General features: G+C 49.7%; 1 protein-coding gene across 7 annotated transcripts in view; it reads left to right on the top strand.

Moving 5' to 3' along the window:
• The window catches only part of RERE (arginine-glutamic acid dipeptide repeats), a 168,626-nt gene that overhangs the window by 136,606 nt on the left and 7,883 nt on the right, over positions 1-24,137 (top strand). For all 7 annotated transcript variants that reach the window (XM_064397459.1, XM_064397458.1, XM_064397463.1 and 4 more), the window contains 5 exons: positions 17,434-17,596; positions 19,577-19,669; positions 20,366-20,565; positions 21,697-21,858; positions 23,454-23,567. In XM_064397459.1, coding sequence (XP_064253529.1) covers positions 17,434-17,596; positions 19,577-19,669; positions 20,366-20,565; positions 21,697-21,858; positions 23,454-23,567 — 732 coding nt within the window. The remainder of the gene's footprint in view (positions 1-17,433; positions 17,597-19,576; positions 19,670-20,365; positions 20,566-21,696; positions 21,859-23,453; positions 23,568-24,137) is intronic.

Raw genomic sequence — 24,137 nt, 5'->3', positions numbered from 1 at the left:
GAGACAGATGCACTCATTTTGTCAGTTTTGTTTCCAGCCAGCTGTAAAAAAGAAGCAGTGCTTGATTACTGGGGGTTTTTTGCTGCTTGGGTTTTTTTCATGCCAAGGAAGACTCCCAGGAATTACAGAGATGGTGGAATGAAGGGAGAATGGGGGCTGTGCCATAGGGGAGGTGAAGCAGTTTGTGCACAGAACTGGCTCTGTAAGCAGAAGAAACATTTAACATCACACCTTGAAATCTGCTGCATTTGCTTTTGCTTTGTTTTTCCTCTCCATTCTGGATCTGAAGGGAGAACACTTAGGAGTGTGATGGAATTCAGACTGTCAGGACATAAAGATGCTGGTGGTTGCTTCTAGGTGAGGGTGATGTCATTGTGAGTGAACTGCTCCTGTTTTCTCCCAGCCTAGGGAAGGGAGGATTCCTGTTCTGCAGGGTGCCAGGAGGGCTGTAAGTGTCAGCCAGAGCCCTGCACACCTGCACTGTGCTGGATTTATGGATATATGGGATGTGGAGAGGTTCCTCTCCCTGCCAGAAGGTGTATTGATGTCTCCTGTATGTGGAAAAGCTGTGAAATGCTCAGGCCTTGGGTTTCCTACTCCTGCTCTTGAGGAATAAGGATCCTGCAGGGTTGGGATGCCCCATTTGTGCTGTTTGTGCCTTTTCCCTGGAGGCAGGAGGGGCTGCATCCTGCAGGACAGAAATCCAGCCTGCCTTCCCTTCCTGCAGGCTGGCTAGGAGGGGGCAGGTGATGCCACAGCACCCCCTGAGTGATCAGAGCAGATGCCACAGAAAACCTCCTGCTTCTTGCATCTCTTTTTTAAAATCCCAGACCAGTGACAGGCGTGTTTCCTTCTGATTCACATCTCCCAAGGTTAAGTTTGTCCATTGCCCTTTTGTTTGCAAACTCTGTGAGCTGGGGAGGTGTCAGTGAAGGAGCTGCTCTCAGAGTAATTGCTGTGCTTGAGAACTCGGAGCCTTAAGAAACAGAGTGTTACAGGAATGATGACAAAATCCCAGCTGCTGAAGCCCTGGTGGTTGGGAAATCCTCCTGGCCGTGGTCACCTGGGGTGAGCAGCATTGGCAGGCAAGACTGCTTGTTTTACCCTCCCAAACTCCTGTAGAGCAGGGAGAGCCCTGGCCTGGAGAAGGTGCTGGTCAGTGCTTTTATTGCCATGGTGAAATGGTTTTGTCTTGGCTGGAAGAGTTGGGCTGATCCTCCCCCTCCCCCAGGCCCTTTGTGGGCTCCCTTTTCCCCTGCAGTGATTCTGCAGGATGCCTCCAGACCCTTCAAAGAGAGGAGAGCACATTCCAGGTTATAAAGCAGCTCTCTGCTCCTGCAATCTGAGAAGTCCTCCCTGGTGTTCAGCCCAGAGCCTGCTTTGTGCCTCTTGTGTAAAGCACCAGGACATCCCACAGGAACTCTTGATTTATTTTGCTAACTCTGCCCTTCTCTGTGGTTCACAAACCTCTAATGGGCTGTGAAGCTCCAAGATTTCTGAGTTGAACAGTAGAAGTTTTAAGAACCTCCTCTACTACATGAAAGACTTAACACTTTCCACATGCTGGGTTTTTGGATCATGAAAAGCTGATCTGCTACAAATAGAGTTTGTAAAGCTGAGGCATCCTGGGCCAGGGCTGCTTAATGCTGTTGTGAAATTGGGGGGAAGGAAAAAATGTAATGAGAACTCTGGGCTTTGGGCCAGCAAGGAAGATCTGATACAGTGAACGTGTTTCTGTTGCCCTTTGTTACTGTTGAGTTTGATTAGCTTTGTTTCTGGTAAGTTTAATTACAGTTCTTTTTTATTTTTATGGCTGAGGAGGGGATCTTTGCCAAAGCCCAAGTCTTTCATTACCTCAGTTGCAGTGAGAGGGAACTGGAGAAATAAATCATGCCACCTCCCCAACAAACAAGCCAAAGTAAAACCAAAAGAAACCCCACTAAGCTATAAACCCAGCCTTTTCTCTCTCCTTGCCCTGTTCCTGCAGTCTGCTGCTTCCCAGCTGTTATTTCCCCTTTCTGAAGTCGCTTTTAGGGTTGAGGGTGAATTTACTTTGTGCAGCAATTGTTGTTTTGCCTGGGCAGGGCTGTTCTCCTGAGGTGCTTGTGCTTCCCTGGAGCTTGCCTGGCTCCTCTGCAGTTCTGTCACACAGACAACACTTCCTCCATGGATTCCTTCATGGCTCTGCAGGAGCACAGCTGGGGAATGGCTCAGAAAGCGGCAGAACAGAGCAGACAGAAACAGGAGGGGTTGGTTTGGGCCCTGGTTTTGCTCTGCAGAACCTTGCCCGTTGAGATGTGATGAAAAATATGTGCCACAAACCTTGCACAGTCTTTAAAGGAGCATGTGGAAAGCCTCATTTCTCCTGCTCCCCACTGCTGAAGGAGCTCTGGGTTGTGTAACTGGACCTTCACCTTGCTGTGCAGAAGTGACAGGGACAAAGGCCTCCCTCCCTCAGTGCTGTGCTGAAGTTGTATTGATTTAACAATTCCACCTCATGTTCTTACTCTGTGCCATTTGATGGGAGAGATTTTTTTTCTTCTTGTTGCCTGGCTTTAGAAAAACATTGCTTTTAGAGCTTCTGAAAAGGAATTTTCTGCTCACCGTGGGCATAAAACTGCCCTTCCTATCTGCCAACTATTTTTGCTATATTAAGTTCATAATTGTTTTGTTTCAGACAAATCTGTGTGTCTTAATTTAAAAATGATGCAAATGATTTTCAGCTGAAGGATGAAGAGGAGGGAAGTCTTGATTTGAGTAACCAGAGTTGTAACCCAGCACTGCCCAGGAGATACTTGGAAATCCTGCACTGGACTTGGAGAAGGTTTTATTTGGTAGGAGTGTGGCTGCTGTAGAGAAACAGGGACATTGTGAGCTGCAGCTTGTGGTTGGGAATGACCCCACCTGCCCCTCTCTGGCTGCTTTTCCACATGACCAGAGCTGCTGCAGGAAATGCACGGGGCTGCTCCGGTGGCAGTGACGTCCCAGCCCATGCAGTGCCTCCTTTCCAGCCCTGTCCCTGTTCACAGTCCTGGGTCACAGCCCTGCCCTGCTGGCACTTACAGATTGCAGCTGCACCAGTTCATGGCTGCAGCAGGGAAGGAGCAGGAGCAGACGCTGGGAATCACCTCGGAAGTGCTGGGGTGGGTCTCTGTGCCTGTGCCAAGCCAGCTGAGGGTTCACATTCTTGGAGCTGCTGAAGTTCTGCTTTGACCTTTTCAAGGGAACTTGCATAGCAAAGGTATGGGAAACGTTTAAAAGTGAGTTTGGCATGATGTTTGACTGCTTTAGTTGTCATCTGTGAGCTGAAATTGTGGATGGAATCCTGCGGGCTGTGGATAAACAGCATTTCTGCTGCACTGCTCGGTCTGGGTTTGCCATTCCATAAAGGTCACATCAGAATGAGGGGAAAACCCCAAAACAAATCAGCAACAACAGCACAAAACCCCAGCCCAAACTGAGACTAGCAGGGACTTCATATTTTAGAAGTTCTGATTTTTCAGATATTTCTGCTTCATTCTCTCTCCAGCAGTGCCCCCTCTCTCCTTCAGCACGAGAGGAGCCCGTGGTGTAGCTGAATTCCCAAATACCCTGTTCAGGCTCCAGCTGGGGTTGTCAAGTTGCTGTGCTGGCAGCAGGACAGCTCCTGAGGAGGGGCAGCTCCTGGAGAGGGGATAATTCTGCATTTGGAGCAGGGAAACAGGGATGGGCACTGATGGATCTGCTTTGCTGACCCGTGGTGGGACCTGCAGGTGTGACTGGGGGTCCCCAGCAGGACAGGGCTGGGCACACCTGGCACAGGCAGCTCCTGAGGTCACTCCCCAGCTTCCCGAGGTCACCTGGCCCTGCAGGGGACACTGGGGATCTCCAGGGTGTTAGAGCAGGGTTTGGGAAGGGCAGCAGTGGAGGCAGGGAGTGCTGCCAGGGCTTCGCTGCCTCTCTGCTGCTCTGCCCTGTCTCCATCACAATTAATGTTAACGAGGCTTGCTCCAAGGCTGCTCCTGGCCCTGCTCCCCTGCATCTCCTGGCAGGGGATGTCTGCCCTGGGAGGTGCAGGGAAAGCAAGCTGCAGGTCCCTGCAGCTCTGAGCAAAGCAGGGACACCAGTGCTGAATTCCTGTGGGTTCAGAGCCCTTGTGCAGGGACCCCCTGCATCTCCCAGGACAGGGGATATCTGCCCTGGGAGATATTGGAAAAACAAGCTGCAGGTCCCTGCAGCTCTGAGCAGAGCAGGGACACCAGTGCTGAATTCCTGTGGGTTCAGAGCCCTTGTGCAGGAGGAGCTGAGCCCCCCTGAGCCCACAGCTGCTCTGGGCCCACGGGCTGCACGTTTTCCTCAGCCTGCTGAGGAGCCAGGGCACAGCAGCCCTGCCAGGGAACCACAGCTGGACTGCTTTCAATTAGGAGCCCACTCTGCAGTAGCACTGTGTGATGGACTGGGGAAGCAGAGGAGCACAAAGCTGTCCTGCTGCTTTGGGGCTCTCCTGGGGGGAGCTGCTGGCCAGGGGTGGAGCTCAGCTAGGAGTGGGGCTTTGGGGTAGAAAGTACACCAAAATAAATGCAGCAAGAGCTCAGCTGTTTGAGTTCAGTTGTGTGTGATACTCACACACCTTTTTCCACTTTTAATGTGGTTTTGAAAACCTGAGTTTTTGTGGGTGCTGTGGGAACTTCTGCCCGTTTGAGCTCTGATTATTGGGTAACTGCTGTGACTGACTGTAAGGAAATCATTTGTATTAGTTGCAGATTTGTTGAGTTTTTTTGTTTTTATTTGCAAGGGCTGTTTCTTTGTGTCTGCTCCCTCATCTCCTTCTCTTTTTTTTAAAAAAGTGTTTTCGTGTTTGTCTAGCTTCAAGTGTAGCTCTAACAAACCCATTTACTGAGTGTCAGGGTTTGCAGTGCTGCCCTCCTGAGCTCCATCAGGATTTACAAACATCCAGGAGCTGCTCCCTGCTGTTCTCTCCAGTGCTGTACATGGATGGGTGGGAGTGGGTTCAGCTCCTGTTTGTTCTGCTCCCCCCAGCTCCTCTTTTCTCCCTGGGGTTCTGCTCGGCTCTGCCATCACTCCAGAGCTGGGGGTGCAGAATTCCTCCTCCCTGCAAAGTCCCATTGCTGCCTGCATGGGCTGGGAAAGGCCCAGAATCCCCAGGTACCGGGAGAGGGAATTTCACACGCTGCAGAATAAACACTCCAAGAGTCCTCACATGCCTGAGCTGCCTGTCAGGTGTTTGTGGAGCCTCTTGAGCGTGTTTGTGTATGAAAGATCCATGGGACATCTTAAAGAGGTGGCAGTGCTGCTGTGAGAAATAACACTGTGGAAAAATTCCACTCAGATTCCAGGGGTTCAGTGCATCTTTTTCAGTGGTTTCCCTTTTAGTTTTATCATAGTACCATTTGCATGAAAACATGGGTCTTAATTTGCAGCTTTTGTTTCATTTTCCCCCAAAGATGCCACTTTCTGTCCTGTTTGCTGGGTGGCAGTTGCTGACAGCAGTGTGTAGGCTCAGGGAATCCTGGTTATCCTCACATCCTGTGGGAATGGGCTGAATTCCAGACTGATTTCACACGTGAGGCCTGAGCAATAGAAATAATCAGAGACATTGCCTGTTTACCTTACAAACAACACCTGCAAGGATGGACCAAAAGCAGATTCTGTGTCTTAGCAGTGTTACTGTGATGAGTTTAATGAGGGGGAAAGCAGGAGAGTTGGAATTCCTTGTGGAATGATACATGAGACATTCACAACTTCCCCTGTGCTTGCATGTGGGCAGATCAAGCATAGTAAAGTGGGGTTTTTTAAGGAGAAAATAGCTCTTGTGGTGTGTCTTTCACATGGCACTGGGTTTCCTTGGCAGGGCTGTGTGATGCCTCAAATCCCTGTCAGTGCAGGATGTGTTTGTAATTAAACAGGAATGGCATCTTGAGGCTGGGTTTTTTGCTCAGGCTGTGAAATTTGGGAGGGTGGAAGAAGCTTGGAAGGACCAGGGTGGGTGGGGACAGGCAGGAGACAGGAGCTGGGTTTTCCCAGGAAGGTTTGTCACAGTGTCACCTCCTGAGGCTGCTCCTGCAGGAGGGATGTGCAGGGGCAGCACAGACAAACCCCACAGAAGGTCCAGGTGTTCCTGTCTGCAGGAAATCTCCTTGTGCCCTGCCTGTGCTTGTGCCCTGAGCTTGGCCAGCAGCCCAAGCACCGTGTCAAGCACTGCTCTTGTTTCACAGGTGGAAATCTTCCTCAGCCAGAAGGGAAAATCAGAGTGTGTGTCCCCCCCAAATCCACTTTTATCACTCCAGTTTCTGTGCATTCACATGGCAGCCAAATCAGCACCCTGAACTTAATGTCAGGCTTTTTCCCAGCACTCAGCTGTGCCTCTGGGTCACTGCATCTTTCTGAAGAATTTATTTCGGGTGTGATGTTTTGCTGTAGTCAGTGAAATCCAGAATGAAATGAAACTTTCTAGCAGATGAAAGCTGTTGTGCTTTGTCTGGAACCACAGCATGGTTGGTTTGTTTGCAGGGGACGTAAACCTGTTTCAGAAAAACAGAGTTATAAGAGAAGAATGCAGTGGGGGATTTTGGCTATCAGGGATGAAGCAGAGCAGGATGTTTGCAGACAGTGCACGGCTTGGAGATTAGTATTCCAACACTTTCAGAAGCTCTGTGCCTGCAGCTTATCAGTTAATAACAGTTTGTCCTTCCAAGAGCCACACGAGTGGAAACAGCAGCCAGGCTCCCAGAGGAGCAGGCCAGCAGGTACTGGTGGGACATGTCCCTTCCTGCTGGATGGAAGTTCCCCTCCTGAGGGCTTCTCTCCTGGTCTGACACCTCGGTGCTGTGCTGAATTTGAGCTCTGGTTAAACTGATCCCTCCTGCCATGCTGGGCAGGGGATCAGGGGTGTCACCTGCTGCCCCAGCAGTCCCTGTCCCTGTCCCCAGGGCGGCTGGCACAGCCTGCCTGGCACAGGGCAGGATCCCTGGATTCCTGGATTCCTGCACAGGGCAGGATCCCTGGATCCCTGGATTCCTGGATCCCTGGATTCCTGCACAGGGCAGGATCCCTGGATTCCTGGATCCCTGGATTCCTGCACAGGGCAGGCCCTGCAGTGTTTGGGTGAGGATGGGCTGGGGAGGAGGGCAAGGCTCTGGCCTGAGCTGTAGTTCCACTTGCAGGACCTCAGGAGCCAGAGCCCTGAGCCATGCCCACGTTCCTGCTGCCCTTTTCCTTTACCCCTGCTTGTGGGGATCAAATTCACCTTCCGAGGGAGCAGCTCGGATTAATGTTTGCTGGAGACAGCAGGGCGGAGCAGGGCTGGGAAGAATTGGTGATTTCTTTCACTTCTGAGCTCACTGTATAGGTATTATAGTGAGCTACAATGAATTGCTCTTCCTAATGCTGCTTTACAACTCTTAGCTTTGTCTTCTAGTTACATTTTGCTTGCTAAGGATTTTTCCTGACAGAAAGAATTTGAGACTGGAGGGAAGCAACAATAACTGAGGGATAAGCAGCTTACGTGGCAGTTCTTTGTGGTTTGGGGGTGGGGGGGTTGCTTGATGTCCTGCTTCAATATTCCTCTTTTCTTCCATTGCTCTGATAAACAGGAAAACACTGAAATACCCCTCAACCTTCCACACTTAATCTAGAAGATCTACTGGTTTAGGGAGCTGTTCTTGGAGAGCAGTAAAAGGAAAACAGCTGTTCAGGGAGCAGATCTGAGAGGAGCAGTCTGTTTAAAATCAGGGTTTAATGCTGAGAGGTTGTGTTTGCTGTGTCCATAACTCAGGGCAGGAGCCCGGCCTCCCCCTCGCTCTGTGGCGTGCTGGGTTTGCAGTGATGAGCTGCTGCTTGCTCTGAGCTCACTTGATTCTTTCCAGGTGTAAATGGACAGGATTCTTCCTCCATCTGGCCTGTTCAGATGTTGGACATCCTGTGCTGGTGATTTTTATTAAGAGGTCACGTTGTGTCTGTCTTCACCATGGAATCAGAGGGGTTGATAGTTTCCAATAACCGGGTGTGAGGGCATTTAAAATTGTTGTTTCTGGGAGATGAAATCTTCCCATTCCTCATTAGCAGTGAGGATAATTTCCCAGAGTTTGTCTCCTGTATGTAATGCTGAGCATTTTCTGATTGCTGCTGTATTTGTGAGAATCCCTTCAACCCCAGCAGCTCCCCCACGGGTCACGGGCTGGGGAGGGAGGGAGCTGTGTCAGGAGGGGAGTGTGCACGTTTGACAGGCCAGGCTTTGTGTGATTCAGCACAGATGTGTTTGGGAAACCTAAAACATCTGCTGTGTGGAAGTGTGGAATGCAGGTCGGTGCTCAGACCCATCAGGGGCTCGAGCAGTGCTGCTGCTGGCACACTTGCACTGCTGCTGGGTGTCACAGCACCAAGGGACCTTCAGTTCTGATTTCTGGGTTTAAATAAAAGCAGAATTTAAGTACAGAATGTGACATTTGAGAAACAAGTGGCAAATTCTTCCTCACCTCGCAGCTCTCCTTGCCCTCTCAAAAATGGGATCAAAATTTCAGATTCTGTATTTTTATTTATTTGGGTGGGTTTGTTTCCTTGGTTTTGTGGTGTGTTATCTTCTCAGTGTCCAGCACCTGGTGCTACCAAACCTGCCAATATTCTGGATTCTGCCTTCACCTGGGGAGGCCAGAGACAGCTTCCTGAAGGCAGCAGAGAGAAGCAGTCCTTGGTGGCCCATCAGTGCTGCAGGTTTAATGTGGCTGCTCCAGAGAGCCTGCAGCAGCCTGGGCACTGGGACATCTCCCAGCCCACCCAGAGGTGCTGGGTGATGATGAGGATGATGAGGATGATGATGATGATGATGATGATGATGATGATGATGATGAGGATGATGAGATCAGCCTGCTCTGCCCACACAGGGACCAGTGGGTGACTTCAGTGGGGCTTGACAGAATTGGAGCTCCTGTGTTCAGGGCCAGGGGCTGCTCAGGTGAGCTCTGCCAGGGGAAATCACCCCTGGAAATGCTCTCCACGTCAGCCAGGTGTCCTCCGTCTCACCTGGGGGTGTGCAGCTGGATGGGGGAGTTCCCTGAGCCTGGGATGCTGGTGTGGGCTTGTGTTGTTGTCCCTCCCTTGCTGCAGTGACCAGCTTGCTCACCTAGCAGCAAAAAAAAAAGCTCACAGTTATAGCTCAGGAAAGGTTTTGGTGATTATAGTTTGATTCTATTTGTAAAAGTGGTGTGATGAAATAATTAAAATATTTTTGAAGTAGTAAAACTTTCTTAATCATTACAAGCCTAATTTCAGTTGTTGGGAAACAAATGAGCATCTGTACACCTTCCTGAGATGCAGGGGATTACATTCCCTGCTGAATAGCAGAATTAAATTTTTAATACTTTGTTTAAACAGGAATTATGAAAGTAGACAATGCTCTGTCCTTGTGTTCGGAGTGTCCCTTTCTCATGCACATGCACAAATTGGCCTTTCACTTAAGTTAATTAAAGCTGACATGCAAACCACAACACCAGGCAGTCTGGGTGGCAGATGAAATGACCAAAATCTGTCGATATTTTTTTGTTGGCTTGAGTGGCTGATGGTTCTGGATGTGGTTCCCAGCCCTGTGTAAAATCCACGGAGCAGAGGAGCTGCAGGAGCTGCTCCCATTTCCTGGCAGCCATTACATGCTGCCAGCACAAAACCAGTTCTTTCTGAGGCTCAAAAATGGATTTTCCTCCCAGCCACTGTCATTCAATTATCACCTCAGGAAATGCACAGATATAACTGATGATCCCTTTCAAGCATCCTGCGGTTCCCCACTCCTCCCATCCTTCATTTCCCTGCCTGCTCCAGTCATTAGATGTAACATTGCCCATGTATATTTTATAGGGTGACCCTGACGGCTGTCGCTTTGAGGATGTGCAGAGATAATAAGATTGTGCATGTAATGAAGGGCAGATAAATAGAAAAATGTTTACAGGATGGAGTGTGGTGGTTGGAAGTGCTTTATGGCTCGGTGGCTGGCTTCTCACTGACACACCCCACAGGAGCCACGGCTCCCTGGGCTCCACAGTGAAAATGGGATGTGTGTCAGGCTCTGGAAGGGTGGCCAGCAGCAGGGAATGGGGTTTGTTCCTCACCCTGAACTCCAGCAATACCCAATCAAGAAACTTAATTATGGAGCCGGTGCAAAAAGAGAGTGCAGTTAAAGGGATAATTGGCACCTCCATTGAGCAAATCCTGTTCTGGCATCAGTGCTAAATTCTCATTGTCATTCTCAGTATTGATGGGGAGGTGGAAGTGGAGTGGGAGCGACACAATCCAGTGCAGACAATGCCCTGAAAGCTTTCCCCAATAACTGGCATCAATTTATCCGGGTATTTATCCTGTATTTATCCTCTTTGTCCTGGAGTGTGAGTTCAGCTCTTGAGAACTTGCCCTGCCCAGGAGGCTGGCAGGGAGGTGGTGCCCAGGGTTGGGATGTGGGCTGTGGATGGAGCAGGAGCACTGCTGGCTCAGGAAAACAGCTCCTTGTGCCATCTTCAGAGGCATTCCAGCCCAGCAGCTGGGCTTCTCAGATCTGCAGGATTGTACTTCTAAAATCTGCAGGATTGGGCTCTGCTGCAGCTGGGCAGGGGCTGTCAGGTGTGTGCAGCACCAGAGGGTAAAGTTAAATTACTGCAGATAAAAGTGGTGGAGAAAAGCAGGATTTCTGACCTTGATAAGGCAAGTTGCAAAGGGAAAGCTGAGTAGAGAATAACTAACAAATGTGTCTGAGGTGCTGAGCTGTCCCTGTTTTGATAACCCCGTGGTGGCTGCAGCCCCAGGGATGCCCCTGGGACGTTCCTGGTGACCCTGGCAGTGCTGCACAGAGCCACCACTGCTGAAGACAGGCTCTAATAATTAATAATGGATGCAGCCAACAGTGTGTGAGTTCCTGTGGGGATTGGGAACTCTGTTGATTAACAAAGAGGAGTCTCTGGAGGAAGAAGCCGTAATTACAAAAGCTTTCTTTCCATTCTGGCCTGTGCAGAGAGGGGTGGCAGCTTTAACTGGGGCTCAGCCTTAAAACAATGCCCCAGTGTGCTCTGCATTTGTTTTGCACAACTGTTAAAGCTGGTCCTTAAATCCCTAAAAATGGAGGGAAAAAAGAGTTGTTTGCATAGCGAGGGTAAGTTCCATAAAATGTTAATTATCTTATTTGCTGCCAGTTTGTGCAACCTTAATTACAAACACTGGAAGAGATGAACAAATGAACTGCATGGGAATGGCGAGTTAGATGTGGCACACAGAGAAGTTCCTGGTGTTTTTTGGGGATAATTTGGATTTCTCAGTGGTTTGCTAAAGCCATAGAGGCAGGAGTGAAGCAGGGATTGCAGCTGTCAGAAAGAGCAGCTCGTGTTGAGGGCAGAAGGAAAGGCAGCCTGAGCTTTCCAGGGATGGGTCAGCCTGTCCAGCAGGAATCCTGGGCTGGAATTCTGCAGGATTTCAGGAGCTGTCAGTGCTGGAGCTGCTCACAGAGTTGGAGGTTAATCAGCACAATTGTCCTTCCCACTCAGGATTGATCTCGGCCAATTTAGAAATCTTTTTTTCTCTTTGTTTCCCCACACCATAAAACTTCAAAAGGATGTGCTGGGACTTAATTTGTAAAACTGCATTGACTTTGTCATCAAATGGAAGCTGCTGTACAGTGGTGGAGTGTTGCTGTGCTGCTGCAGATAATGTTTGTTTTGAAGGAGAGATTATTTACATCCAGCTCATGTTCTCCTCTCCTTTCCCCCTGACTCTGCAGTCCCTGCTCTGACTCTCTCCTCTGACAGTGATTCCATTACTCACCCATTATGGGGCAATTAGTAGGAGCTAAGAAGGGCAGATGCATTCTCCTGGGGCAATTAGAGAAGTGTGACCTGTGTGTTCAGGTGACAGGCACAGTGACATTATTCTAGTCTCTTCACTGCTTGAGGAACTTGGGAGTGAAATCTTCGCGTTCCAAGCTCATTTTAGCACTGCCAGGAGTGCCCCAGCCCTCTCAGGACCCGTGGCAGCCCTTCAAATAAAATCCTCGTTTGTAGGAGAGAGGAGCTCCCCTTCCCCGGGTGAGTGAGGACTGAGCAGGGTACCACTACTCATTTAGCAGGAACAATTAGAAAGCATAGAGCTCTGTCTGACTGCAGGTTTTTTTTCCACAACAAAATGAAATCCAGAAGATGCAGATGGAGCCTCGGCTGGGTTCCCAGGAAATTCTGTGACTGTTCCTGTGTTGGGAGTAAATCGACAGCATAAAACCCAAGGAGTCAGCCTGGTTTGTTACACACCTGTCTCCTCTTTGGATTGCCACTTGCCCAGCCTGTTTGCCAGGAGTTTGGAATTAAAAAAATGAAACCAGGGAACTTAACCTCACTGTGTGCAGGGCAGGGAAGCAGTGGGGGGGCAGCCAGTCTCCCAAAACTGGAGGTGCAGGTCCCAGCAGGGGCCAGGAGCCAGGGCTGTGCTGCCATCCAGGAGATAACAAATGGCCAGAGGAGCTGCAGGGTAAAATGGCTGTACTTGGACTTCTGAATCTGCCCGAGAGCCCAGACCTGCAGGGGATTCCTTAGAGAGCATCCCACGATTTTTAGTGTTTTTTTTTTTTTGTGGTGTTAAGTAAAATATTGCTTGATTTTTAAAAGCCTCTCTTAAAACCCCAGTAATGTGTTGGAATATGCAGGATTCCTGTGCACCCAAGGTGGACATTAATCAGTGCTACTGAACAAGCTGCTGAGACTTACTGCTTAATTAGAGCATGTGCACAGCCATTTGTCAGGGCTGGCAGAGACACCACGCTGGAGGAATGGCCACGTTCAGCTCTGGAGCTGCTCTCAGCTGCTCTCTGGGCCTGCTGCAGTTTGCAGCCTTCAGCTTGGCCAGGCCAGGCAGGAGCTCCACCTTTCCTCTCTGTTCATAAGGAAAACAGCCATAGAGTCACCAAGGCTGGAAAAGCCCTCCAGGGTGGTGGAGTCCAGGCTTTACCCATGGTCACAGTGCATGGTGTCCCCAGGTGCCACATCCCTGTGTGGGGTGGTTCCACCCCTGCCCTGGCTTGGGGTGTGTGGTGGGATGGAAGGGATGGACGTGCTCAGCTGTGTCTCCTGACAGTGCAGGGTGACACCCTGGGGTGTTCTGTGCAGCTTTAGCAGGCAGGCTGACCCTGCTGAGGCTCAGTGTGTCCCACCCTGCCATGCCCCAAACCCTGCTCTGCTCCTGCCCTGGAGCAGGTGCTGGGAGCCAGCCTGTGCCAGGGGATCCAAGGGAAGCACTGCAGACTGCTTTTATGCAGGACTTTACAAGAGTATTAGCTAAATTGAGTTGACTTAATAAAATCTTGAAGCATTCCAGAAAGATTGTGAATTCATTAAGGCCACAGCTGGACAATCTGTTCCCTGTGCTCTGCCATGGCTGCTCACAGCCATTGAGGACTGCTGTCATTTACCTTCTCTCTTTCATTACTGCTAAGCTATTCCCCTCCCCCATGATTTTATTTTTTTTTCCCCTGTCAGAGCTCGGCTCTGGGGAAATTAAACAGCAATTATTGTGTTTGCTCACTGTGTTATACCCTAACAGATACTTGAAGGGAAGTTGTGTGTGTGTGATTGCACAGGAGCTGTGCTGCTGCAGGGCTGTCAGAACCCTCCTGCCCAGGGATGCACACCCAGCCTTAACCCTCCGTGTGCCAGGGCAAGGCTGAGCACAGACACAGCTCGGGCTGTGGGTTTTAAATGCTGATAAGGAGTAGAAAACCAGGGCTTGCTGAGGTAGAGGGGCTGCTCTGGTGGGGGAAAAAAAAAATGGAGCTGGCAGAACACACAGGTGAGAGTGAGAAGAGTGGGACAGGCAGGGCAGAGGTGGCCCTGGCAAGGACAGTCCCCTGCTGGGGCAGGTGAGGGCTGGAGCACTTCAGGTGCTCAGAGAAACTTCCCTGAGCTCCTGCAGGAGGGACCCGAGCCACATCTTCCTCTGCAGAAATCATCTGCAGAATGCAGCTGAAAGGAGATGAAGTGTGGCTTTTTTTATGTGCACCTACTCCGTGGGGTGAAATGGCCTTGGCAGGAGGAGGCAGCACTGGAGTCGTGAGCATTTCAGAGCTGCTGAAAGCTGAACTGGTGCTTTCAGTGAGGAACATAATCCCCTCTGCCTCGTGAAACTTGGGAATGGAGGTGCTGTCAGGGAAATGTGCCGCTAAAAGCCTGAATAATGCTTCTCATTTTGCTTTCTGTGCGTTTGGGACAGTTAATCAGATGTTCACGTGGAAACATGGAGCTGTGTGTGCAGGAAAAGGGGTGGTGGGGTATGGGGTGAAGGTGAGGCTGCAGTCACCAGGAGGGGAGTCCTGGAGGGGAAAGGAATCTTCTCCCCAGAGTGTGGAAAAGAAAAAGCTGGGCCTTGGGGTTGGTTTGGAGGGCTTTAACAGCATCCTGGTGGATGTGGCACATGCAGTCACCCTAGAGGTTTCACCCTGCCTAATTAAGGAATGAGTTCCAGCTCGTCAGAGGGGTATCCTGCCCCCTGAGCTGGGCCAGGAGGTGCTGGGGATGCTCAGGCTGCTCTGCCCTGGCCATACTGTGTGTTGCAGCAGTAGCCAGCCTGCACCCAGAGCACAAGGACAGAGTGTTTGCAGGCTGGCAGGGCAGGCTGTGGCCTGGGAGCCACAAAAAGAGCTTTGGAGCAGCTGGGCCAGCCCTGCCCAGGCTGGCAGAGCTCAGGGATGTGGGATGTGCTGACTGCGAGACCTTGTGGTGAGCTGAGGTGAGATCACTGGGAACAAAATGATCATTACAGGCCATTCATGTCAGAGCGTTCATGCCTCTGTGTTTGCTTGCAAGCAAAACCAGCAGCTAATTTGCAAGGCAGCCTTTTGTCCCAGGGCCTTTGATCAATGCTGGCCTGTGTTAATGTTTCAGGAGGCTATTGATTTCTGCAGCAGCTTTTGTTCCTGAATTTATGTGCCCTGGCTTTCAGCAGCACGCAGTGTGCATGTTTGATTAAAGCTCATTTGACTTCCTTGCAGTGAGGCTGGAAGCTGTTTTTGCTCCCTGTTTGGGGAAGCAAAGCTTGCCTGACTTAGTCCTTTGTGCTGCAGCCTGTGCCACCCATGCAGGCAGCAGGATGGGGTGTGATGCTGCCAGGCTGGACCCCCAGCAGTCACTCCCTGGGGCACACAGGGGCATCCTGGGCACCCTGCATGGGATTCTTGCAGGGGGTACCTGTGCAACCTGCCATTCTGGGGGTGCTCCCCCTCTGGCTGCCAGAGCCCTGTGCTGGGTGCTGCACTTGTGCAGGCTGACCATGAACTGGAAGCACAGAGTATTCTTCAGTCCTTTCATCTGTGCATTGTAGCTGGGGGGGAACTGCTTGTTGAATAAATAGACTTTGACTTCTTCTTTATCCGTGTGCAGTTGTGACTGCACTTCTGAGCGAGTCTCAGGGGGGAAAAAGCATTATGGTCACGAGGCTGACATTTTCTATAAATACCCCCAGTTTCTTTTTTAAAGTTTGGTTTATGATCTGCATGTATAAGTTGTTAAACTTCCCTTGGGACCTGATGGCTTTGCAGTGTGTAAATGGAGCTCTAATAGGTTCCCATTCCCTATTTTATGATGGGAGGAGAACAGATTGGTTCCTGCTCTGCTGTTGCCATGTGTCAGAGGACACATTAATTCACTGGCATAAAGACATGGGATTTACTGACTTGCTCCTTGCTGCTGACACCTCAGATTTGATACAAATGAATTTATAGGTAAAAAAAACGACTGGTTTCATTTGCAAGAGGCTTTCTGCCTGTGCAGAGCATTGCAAAAGCCTCCCTGCAGAGCCCAGCCTGGCTCCTGGCACAGGCATGGCCCCAAGTGGACAAACAGCTGGCCTGGGTGGACTTTGAGCCCACTTAATGGGCTCAGGGAAATGGAATTTCCAAAGCAAACACGAGCAGGGAACAGGCAGGACAGAGCAGGGTGCTGGGCTCAGAGCTGCTGTCCTGCCCAGTTTGCCATGAGCACTGTGTTCTCATCACCAGGCAGTTCAGATCCTCTGCAGGAAACACATTTTTAATGTTTTTAAGGGCTTTAGTCCTTCAGAATCACGAATTGTAAGTGACCTTTTGCCCACTTGCTCCTCCTCAGCAGCCATCACTGATTATCTGTTATTTTAGTGTATAATACACAAACAGTTCAGGTCCGTGGTGGGGATCAGCTGCATCATCCCAGTCTGTGGCAGCACAGATTAAAAATGATCTGTTCTGCCTGTTGCCAGAATGTGGTCGTGTTCTTTCTTCTGGGGTTTCTATTTTTAAATTAGGCACTGGTAAAATTCTTAAGTGTCTTAAATGTCAGCAGTTAATGTCTAGAACAACATCCTCCCTTTGTCTTTGGAGTGTTTCAGTGGTGCAGGTATTGGTTGTGGCTGTAATTGCTTGTTTGGGGCCCTGGGGAGGGTTTGGATTCAGGCAGGGTCGTTATTGGAGTTAACTCCTGCTCTGCCCGGAGCAGGGGCTGCAGGATTTCCCCACGGAGGCAGCAGGCTGAGGTTATTTGATCACATAAAACACAGTTCAAAGAAACCCTTTTTGTGGCCAATTCAGGTATGTTTGTTCTGATGTTGATTTTTTCAAGGGGCTGGTTAGAACTTCTCCGTTTTTCTCTTGCAACTTGAAAGCAACAACACCTTTTACCTTAGAGGCAGACAAGTCGCCAGGAAATGATGGGGTTTCAAAGTAAGAGAAAAGAGATTAAAACCACATGCTGTTCTTTGGTTCAGCCTTGCATCCGCAGGTTTGAATGGCAGCTGCTGCACTTCCTGAATGTAAGCCAGATTCATTATGCTGTGAAATTATCACTCATTTCTCTAGGTGTGCTCTTTTAACTGCTTAATTAATTTAGATGTGGGTATATATATTCAAATTAAAACACGATTTAGTGCGGTGGGTTGTGTTACAGTTATAGACTTGTTGTTGAACATGTTTGTACTCAGACTTCCAGCTCCTTACACGGGGATATTGAACAATGCCCGTCTGTGGAAGGAAGGTTGACAAAATGGCAGAGTGTGTTTGGGCTGAGCCTCGTTCCCCGTGTGGACAGCAGGAGCTGTGGCATGTTTGGGGTGCCTGGCAGAGTGGCAGGGATGCTGACAGTGGCACAAGGGCACCCTCTTCTGAAGCATCCAGGTGGAGGCTGGCTGCTGCTGCTTCCCAGCCTCTTTCCTTTCCTAGGGGAGGAGTGAAAAAGCATTTATTTACTTATTTTCCTCCTCTGCAAAATCAAGCAAAAAAATAATGATTTTTTTTGTTGTGTCTTACGCCAATAGTTCTTTTTTTCTGGCCGAAACCCATCGTGATTCTTCCTGGAAAAATCCCTGCGTGCCCGCAGCGAGCCGGGGCGGGCAGGAAGCTGACGGGCCGGGTTGGCAGTCCCTCTGACCCCCGTGCTGTGTGCTGTGTGCTTGCAGGGCGAGCTGATCACCTTCTACTACTACTGGAAGAAGACCCCCGAGGCGGCGAGCTCGCGCGCGCACCGGCGGCACCGGCGCCAGGCCGTGTTCCGCAGGATCAAAACCCGCACGGCCTCCACCCCGGTCAACACCCCCTCCAGACCCCCCTCCAGCGAGTTCTGTGAGTGCAGCCCCGTGGGCACCGAGCTCTGGGCAGGGAGCAGCCAGGGAATGGTGCCACAGTGCCAGGGACAGCGAGGGAATGGAGCTGGGGCAGTTCGCTCTCTGTCCTGCGCCTTCTGCTGGAGTGTGGAGGGTGGCTTTGATCACCCAGCAATTTGTGCAGTTCTTAAACATGAAAGCATCCTGTGAGGATGGAAATGCTGCCCTGGGATTGGATTTCCCTGCTCTTTTTGTTGGTGCTGTGTTGTATTTTCTCCAGGCTTGTTACAGTAATGGGGATTGGAAAGCACAGAAGGAAGGAAGGGAGGGGGGAAGGAAGGGGGGAAGGAAAGGGGGAAGTGCTCCCTGCCTTTGCAAGGAAGTGCCTTCCATCCTTCTGGGTGACCCCTACCCTCTGCTGGAGCTCAGACTGTCTCAGGGAGTCTTGGAGGAGCAGTGGCCTTGCCTGGAGCAGAGGTGTCTGACCCAGGAGCAGTTCCCCAGAGCAGTGCCTGCTGCTTGCACAGAAACCTTTGTCCTTATGGGAAAGGTTTGTTACCCTGGGAGGTTTAAATCTTTCCAAACCCACGAGGTTCATAGAGAAAAGGGGCTGTGGAAGGCAGATTGGCAGATGTAAAAATGAACATGGGCAGGTGGAGGGTGTGGTGAGCAGGCTGGACACAGAATTCTGGCCAGGGTAGAAGGGAAGGAGCAGGAAAGGGCTGGGAGCTTTTCCCTTCTGAGCTGGTAGGATTTACTGCTGGTCTCTGTCAGGGTCTGGCCTCCACAGCTCAGTCCAGATACTCAGCATGTGAGAGCATGTGGCTGGGAGGATGAGAATAAAAATTCATTTAGCAAAAGAAAGCAAGTGCTAGCCTGGGGTCAGCTCTGCAGTCAGGATTTGAACAGTGCAAGTATTAATGTAGGAATCAGGGCAGTGGTAGCTATTAAATGTAACCCTGTGTTAATTTGAAGGGTAACGAGTTGCTGACAAATGCTGATGGCAAGTGCTGGAGAATCTCTAAGCTTTAATCCATAAACTGTAACCTGCATGTACAAAACATCCTCTTGGAGCCTTAGAAAAACAGTGTTCCTGCATCAAGGACTTCTCTCCTAATTAAAGATTTGAACAGAAGAAGCCTGAGGGCTTCCTGCTTGTGCCAAATTATAGCCCTGTTATGTTGTGAATTTATAGTGGTGGGACTAGAAAAATGCAGTGCTCTCAAAAGGGAAATATTTACTCCTGAGGTGTTTAGAAGGTAAGGTACAGTTTTTGAGATGTCTGCATATTTTCAGTGGTTTAGATGCTGCTTTTGAGCTCACAGATGTGTAATCAGCTAATGTGCCACAAAGGAAAAGGACCCTTGGCATATCATCCTCTTCTTCAAAACATTTTTGCAGTATGAGTTTGCCACAGGTGCTGCATTAAGGACAGGAAAGCTGGAGTTAGTAATCCTTTAGTGCCTCTCCTCCAGAAGGATCTCAACATGTTTTTCACACAGGTCCATGGTATGTAAGCATTGATTCCTCCACCCACAAGCAGCTCTACTGCTGGGTAACAAAATAAAAACCAGAAAAGACACTACAGGACCTGTTCATGGAATCGTGTAGGTTTTGAATGTAGAATATTTGATTTTAAATTTGACCAGATTCTAGAGATAAATGCCTTTTCTCTTGAAAATTGTGGGTTTGGAGCACAGCCTCTTGACCTCAGCATGGGTGGTATTTGAATGACAGCTTACCTGGAAATGTACCACGTGCTGAAGCAGAGGTTCCAGGAGCTGCATCCCTTGGCGCATTGCTGGAACCCTCTTTAACCTGCAGCGTGATGAGGCCTGGCTTTGTCAGCTTGAAAAGTCACAAATAATGGCCATGCAAGGCAGGGTGGGCGTGGGGAGTCACGAGCTGTTCTACTTAACGCTTGTTTTAGCCAAGTAGGAGGAAACAGAAAACCCTGCTGAGTGTTTATTTTCCATTTTCCTCTTTCTCCCTCCCTCAGTGGACCTGAGCTCGGCCAGTGAGGATGACTTTGACAGCGAGGACAGCGAGCAGGAGCTGAAGGGCTACGCCTGCCGCCACTGCTTCACCACCAGTATGTCCCAGTCCCTGCTGGCTGTCCCTCTGCTGCTGCCTGGGGGGGTTTCAGCCAGCAGGAGCAGCTCCTGGCCTGGTACAGCTGCTCACACCAGTGTGGGGGTGAATCAGCTCCAACAGGCAGCGTTCCTGAGTTAATCAGGCTTTGCCATTGCAGATTAATACTGCGGTGACAAAGGAGAAGCCTGAGGTAGACATTCAGACAGGAATAAATCTGCATAATCCATAATCTAGGTAATCAATTTGTGACATAATGAATCAGTGTTGGGCTGTGGCTGTCACACACAAAACTTCCTGCTGCTGCACCAAATCTCCTGTGTGTGGCTGTTCCTGAAGGCTGCCTGGGGCTGGGGCATTTGCAGCTGGAAGTGGAAGCCCCAGAATGGGGAAGGAAATGAGAGGTTCAGAGCTCCCTTCTCTTGCAGAAACCACAGCTCTGAAGAACAGCTGCCTGTTAGCTCCCAGATAGAGCAGATAAGGTTTCTTTCTGTGCCTCAAAGCTGTAGTTTCTTAAGCAAGCAACCATAGTTTGTAAAAATTGAATATTGAGGATGCGCACTGGGACAGGACAAACTTTTCCAGAAACTTCTCCAACTTTGTTACCCGTAGAAAAGCAGCTTTGTTTTTAACAATTCCTTGTGTTTGTGCTGGTGTGCTCTGTGGGGTGCTGAGCTGTTGCTTTCCCTGCCCCAAGCCTCCAAGGACTGGCACCACGGGGGCCGGGAGAACATCCTGCTGTGCACGGACTGCCGGATCCACTTCAAGAAGTACGGGGAGCTGCCGCCCATCGAGAAGCCCGTGGACCCCCCACCCTTTATGTTCAAGCCTGTGAAAGAGGAAGATGATGGCCTCAGTGGGAAGCATAGCATGAGGACACGGCGCAGTCGAGGCTCGGTGCGTTTCACTCTTGAGTGCAGGGGTAGAAGGAGCCAGAGCCCCAAAGTGCCTGGTTTGCCATGGGCTGTGCCCGCTCCTGCTGCCTGTGTGTGCCAGGGGGAGCTTTGCTTCTCTGCAAAAGGAGATGGAATGTCTCTGCAGGGGTAGAAGGAGCCAGAGCCCCAAAGTGCCTGGTTTGCCATGGGCTGTGCCCGCTCCTGCTGCCTGTGTGTGCCAGGGGGAGCTTTGCTTCTCTGCAAAAGGAGATGGAATGTCCCTGCAAGCTGTGTTATCCCTGTCATGACTGGCAGTGGGCTGTCACCATAAGGGGGCATTGACAGGGCATTACAGATCCTGTGATAGCTCATGTCCTCCTTCCAGCTGCATCCTGTCACAGGTACACCCTTGGGAGGAGTTTAAAAAACCAGATGGTGTTCATGTGGTCTCCTCACTGGAGTGAAAGCCTCTTCCCTACAGAGAGCTCTGCAGCCTCTGTGGTTGGTGTGCTCTGGGCTCCCTTCCTGGGAGCAGCTCTGGGTGATTTATCTTGGGGTTGGGTTTAGCTGATGGAAGGCAGCAGATAGATTTCTTTCCTTGCCCTCCCCTCTCTGTCTTTCTGAACAGGATGATGTGACCATTGATTCTGAATGCCTCGTGAGGCTCCGCTCTTGGGGAGTGTTGGCTCCAATGCTTTTTTGGTAGTCAGTCCTCCAAAAAACTGCCAGAATGGCAGGGAAGCAGCATTAATTATTGAAATGTACTCTACTGATCCCTTAGTGCATGGCAGGAGCATGCTGGAACTGGGAGTTTAGACCTTGGCCTTGACTGCCAGCAGATGGAGTATTTTTAATGGAACATGGGGGTCCTCTCCTGCCTCAGATACCCTTGTGTGTGCATTTCCTAAATGCCATTTCTAACAGACACTGCTGATGAAATAATCAACACTTAACGCTTGTGAGTAGACAGATTAAGGATTTGCCCTGTTGTACATTTGAGTGCAGTTGGGTTTTGATGGAACAAGTGCAGCGAGGTTTATTGCTGCAGGTTTTTGCTGCCAGGCTCTGCCAGGGCTGTGCCCCCCGTGGCTCCGCCGAGGCAGGGCACTCCGGGTGGGGAGGCTGTGAGTGCTGACGGGGGTGTTGTCCCCAGATGTCGACCCTACGCAGTGGCAGGAAGAAGCAGGCAGCCAGCCCCGATGGGCGCGCCTCGCCCATCGCCGAGGACGTGCGCTCCAGCGGCCGCAACTCGCCCAGCGCCGCCAGCACCTCCAGCAACGACAGCAAGGCCGAGTCTGTCAAGAAATCCACCAAGGTAAGCCTTGCCCTGGGCTCTCCCAGCCAGGCTCAGGAGGCTGGGGAATGTCTCTGTGTCCCAGCAAACGCTGTGGGTGTGGATAAGGCAGAGGTGGACAGGGCAGCCTGGAGCTGCTGTCTTGTCTAAGCTGAGACCCCTTGTGTGAGGACATGACTCCATTTTCATCAGAAGGCTGATTTATTATGTTATATGTTATATTAAAATACTACATTAAAACTATACTAAAAGAACAGAGAGAGAAGAAGATCAGAAGGCTACAAAGAGCAAGAATAGGATAGGATAGGATAGGATAGGATAGGATAGGATAGAATAGAATAGAATAGAATAGAATAGAATAGAATAGAATAGAATAGAATAGAATAGAATAGAATAGAATAGAATAGAATGCACAACAAAACCCCGTGACTGCTCACAGCCTTGGCAGAGGTGGCTGTGATTGATCATCAATTAAAAACAATCCACATGGACTAATGAAAGATGCACCTGTTGCATCCCACAGCAGCACACAGTTATTGTTCACATGTCTTTCCTGAGGCTCTCAGCTCCTCAGGACAGGAAAAATCCTAGCAGAGGATTTTTCATAAGATCTCATGGCTACACTGCTGTGTGCCTGGCCAGGGAGGGATGGAGTGATCCAGCCTCTCCAGCAGCCCCACATAACCTCGCTGCTCTCTCAGTGAAGTAATCCCTCCACTCGGGATGCTAATGCAAGCATTAAGCTCAGGGGAGTAATGCAGATCAGAAATGCTGAATTTAAGGCAGTAGACAGTTTTGGGGATTTTTTGTAAGCAGTACTTAATCTTTGTTTACAAAGGAGTATGAACATTTAGTGATTGAGTCTGCTTGTGCTACTGTTTTTCTGGAGGTGTATTTGCTTAATTGTTCAGAGCAAGCTGACAGTTGAGTCTGTTCAAATGAATTGAGTGCCTTTCCAAGAGAGTTCTAAAGAAACAAAGCCACATGAAGCTGAGGGCTTACCATTAAGCAGTGTGAATTGAGAAGTAGCAAGTTAAAAATAAATATTACACACAAAAAAAAGTCCAAATGAGCATGGAGCAAGTTTTCACATTATAAAACTGAAAACTTGGCAGAATTTAAAGTTAGGTAATTATGTGATGCACAGAGCTTTTCCAGGCCACGGGAGAAGGTAGTAATCTCAGAATAGCTATTCACTGTTGGCCCTGTGTTTGAGGGGATCTAAAAATATTCCTCTCAAAATATCAAGAGTAGAGCGAGACTTTCATGTAGCAGAAGGAGGCTTACCCTGTCTCCTGCAGAAATTCTGGCTCTGTCTTGCACTAGTTAATAACTGGTGTTGGTCTCTGTTGGGCCTGCTGTGAGTTCCTGATGGACTTGGTCCTGCCCAGCTCTCTTTAAAATATCCCTTCCTATGAGGAATGCTTTATGCACTTTGCCTTTTCCCCACTGGTTTGATGTGTATTGGATTGCTCTTAAATACTGACTATGCCAATTCCTCCAAGGAGTTCTGCTGCTCCTTAATTTGTGTTAAATAGGGTGACACGGGCCTACACTGAGCTTACTTTTGCATTGACACCACTGGTAACTGTTGTGCTCTGTTTCCTTTGTGGCAGAAGATAAAGGAAGAGGTATCTTCTCCTCTCAAGAACTCCAAGAGGCAGCGGGAAAAGGCAGCATCTGACACAGAGGAGCCTGACAGGTCCAATGCCAAAAAATCCAAAACTCAAGTGAGTCCCACAGAGGAGTGTTTCCTCTTAGGAGGATGGGTTGAGGTGGGGAGGGGGTGCAAATCTGGTAACAAATCAAAAACATTAAACCAATTTAAGCCACAGCAAATTGTAACTTAATCTGTGGCTGGAAAGTGACCAATGTTATAATGTGTTCCTTCTGCTGAAAACAGTGGAGTGATACGGGGTAAGTCCAGAAGCTGGGTTTTTTATTGTAATATTAATATCAACCATAGAGGAGTACACTGGATTGTTCTCCACTCCTTTCCTCCATTTTTTTTTAGTTTAAATTTGGGTTTTGTCTTCTCTGACAAGTAGAAGACCACCACTGGAGTTGTCACAAGATAAATCCTTTCCATTGCTGGTCACCCTCACAGTGAAGAAGAGTTTTGCTGTGTTCAGCAGGACCCCTGTACTTCAGTTTGTTCCTGTTGCCCCTGGGTGCTGTGGGAGGATCCTGGTTCTGCTGTCTTTGCATTCCCTCGGGTGTTTGTGTTCCTGTGCTGGTTTAGGCCCTGTGAGGTTCAAAGTGCACCTGCCCCTGTGACACACGGGGACTGTCCTGGAGTG

This window comes from Passer domesticus, chromosome 22 (assembly GCF_036417665.1).
Source record: "Passer domesticus isolate bPasDom1 chromosome 22, bPasDom1.hap1, whole genome shotgun sequence".
Taxonomy (NCBI): domain Eukaryota; kingdom Metazoa; phylum Chordata; class Aves; order Passeriformes; family Passeridae; genus Passer; species Passer domesticus.
Note: the sequence above shows the minus strand (reverse complement) of the source record. Positions and strands in the feature narration are given on the sequence as shown.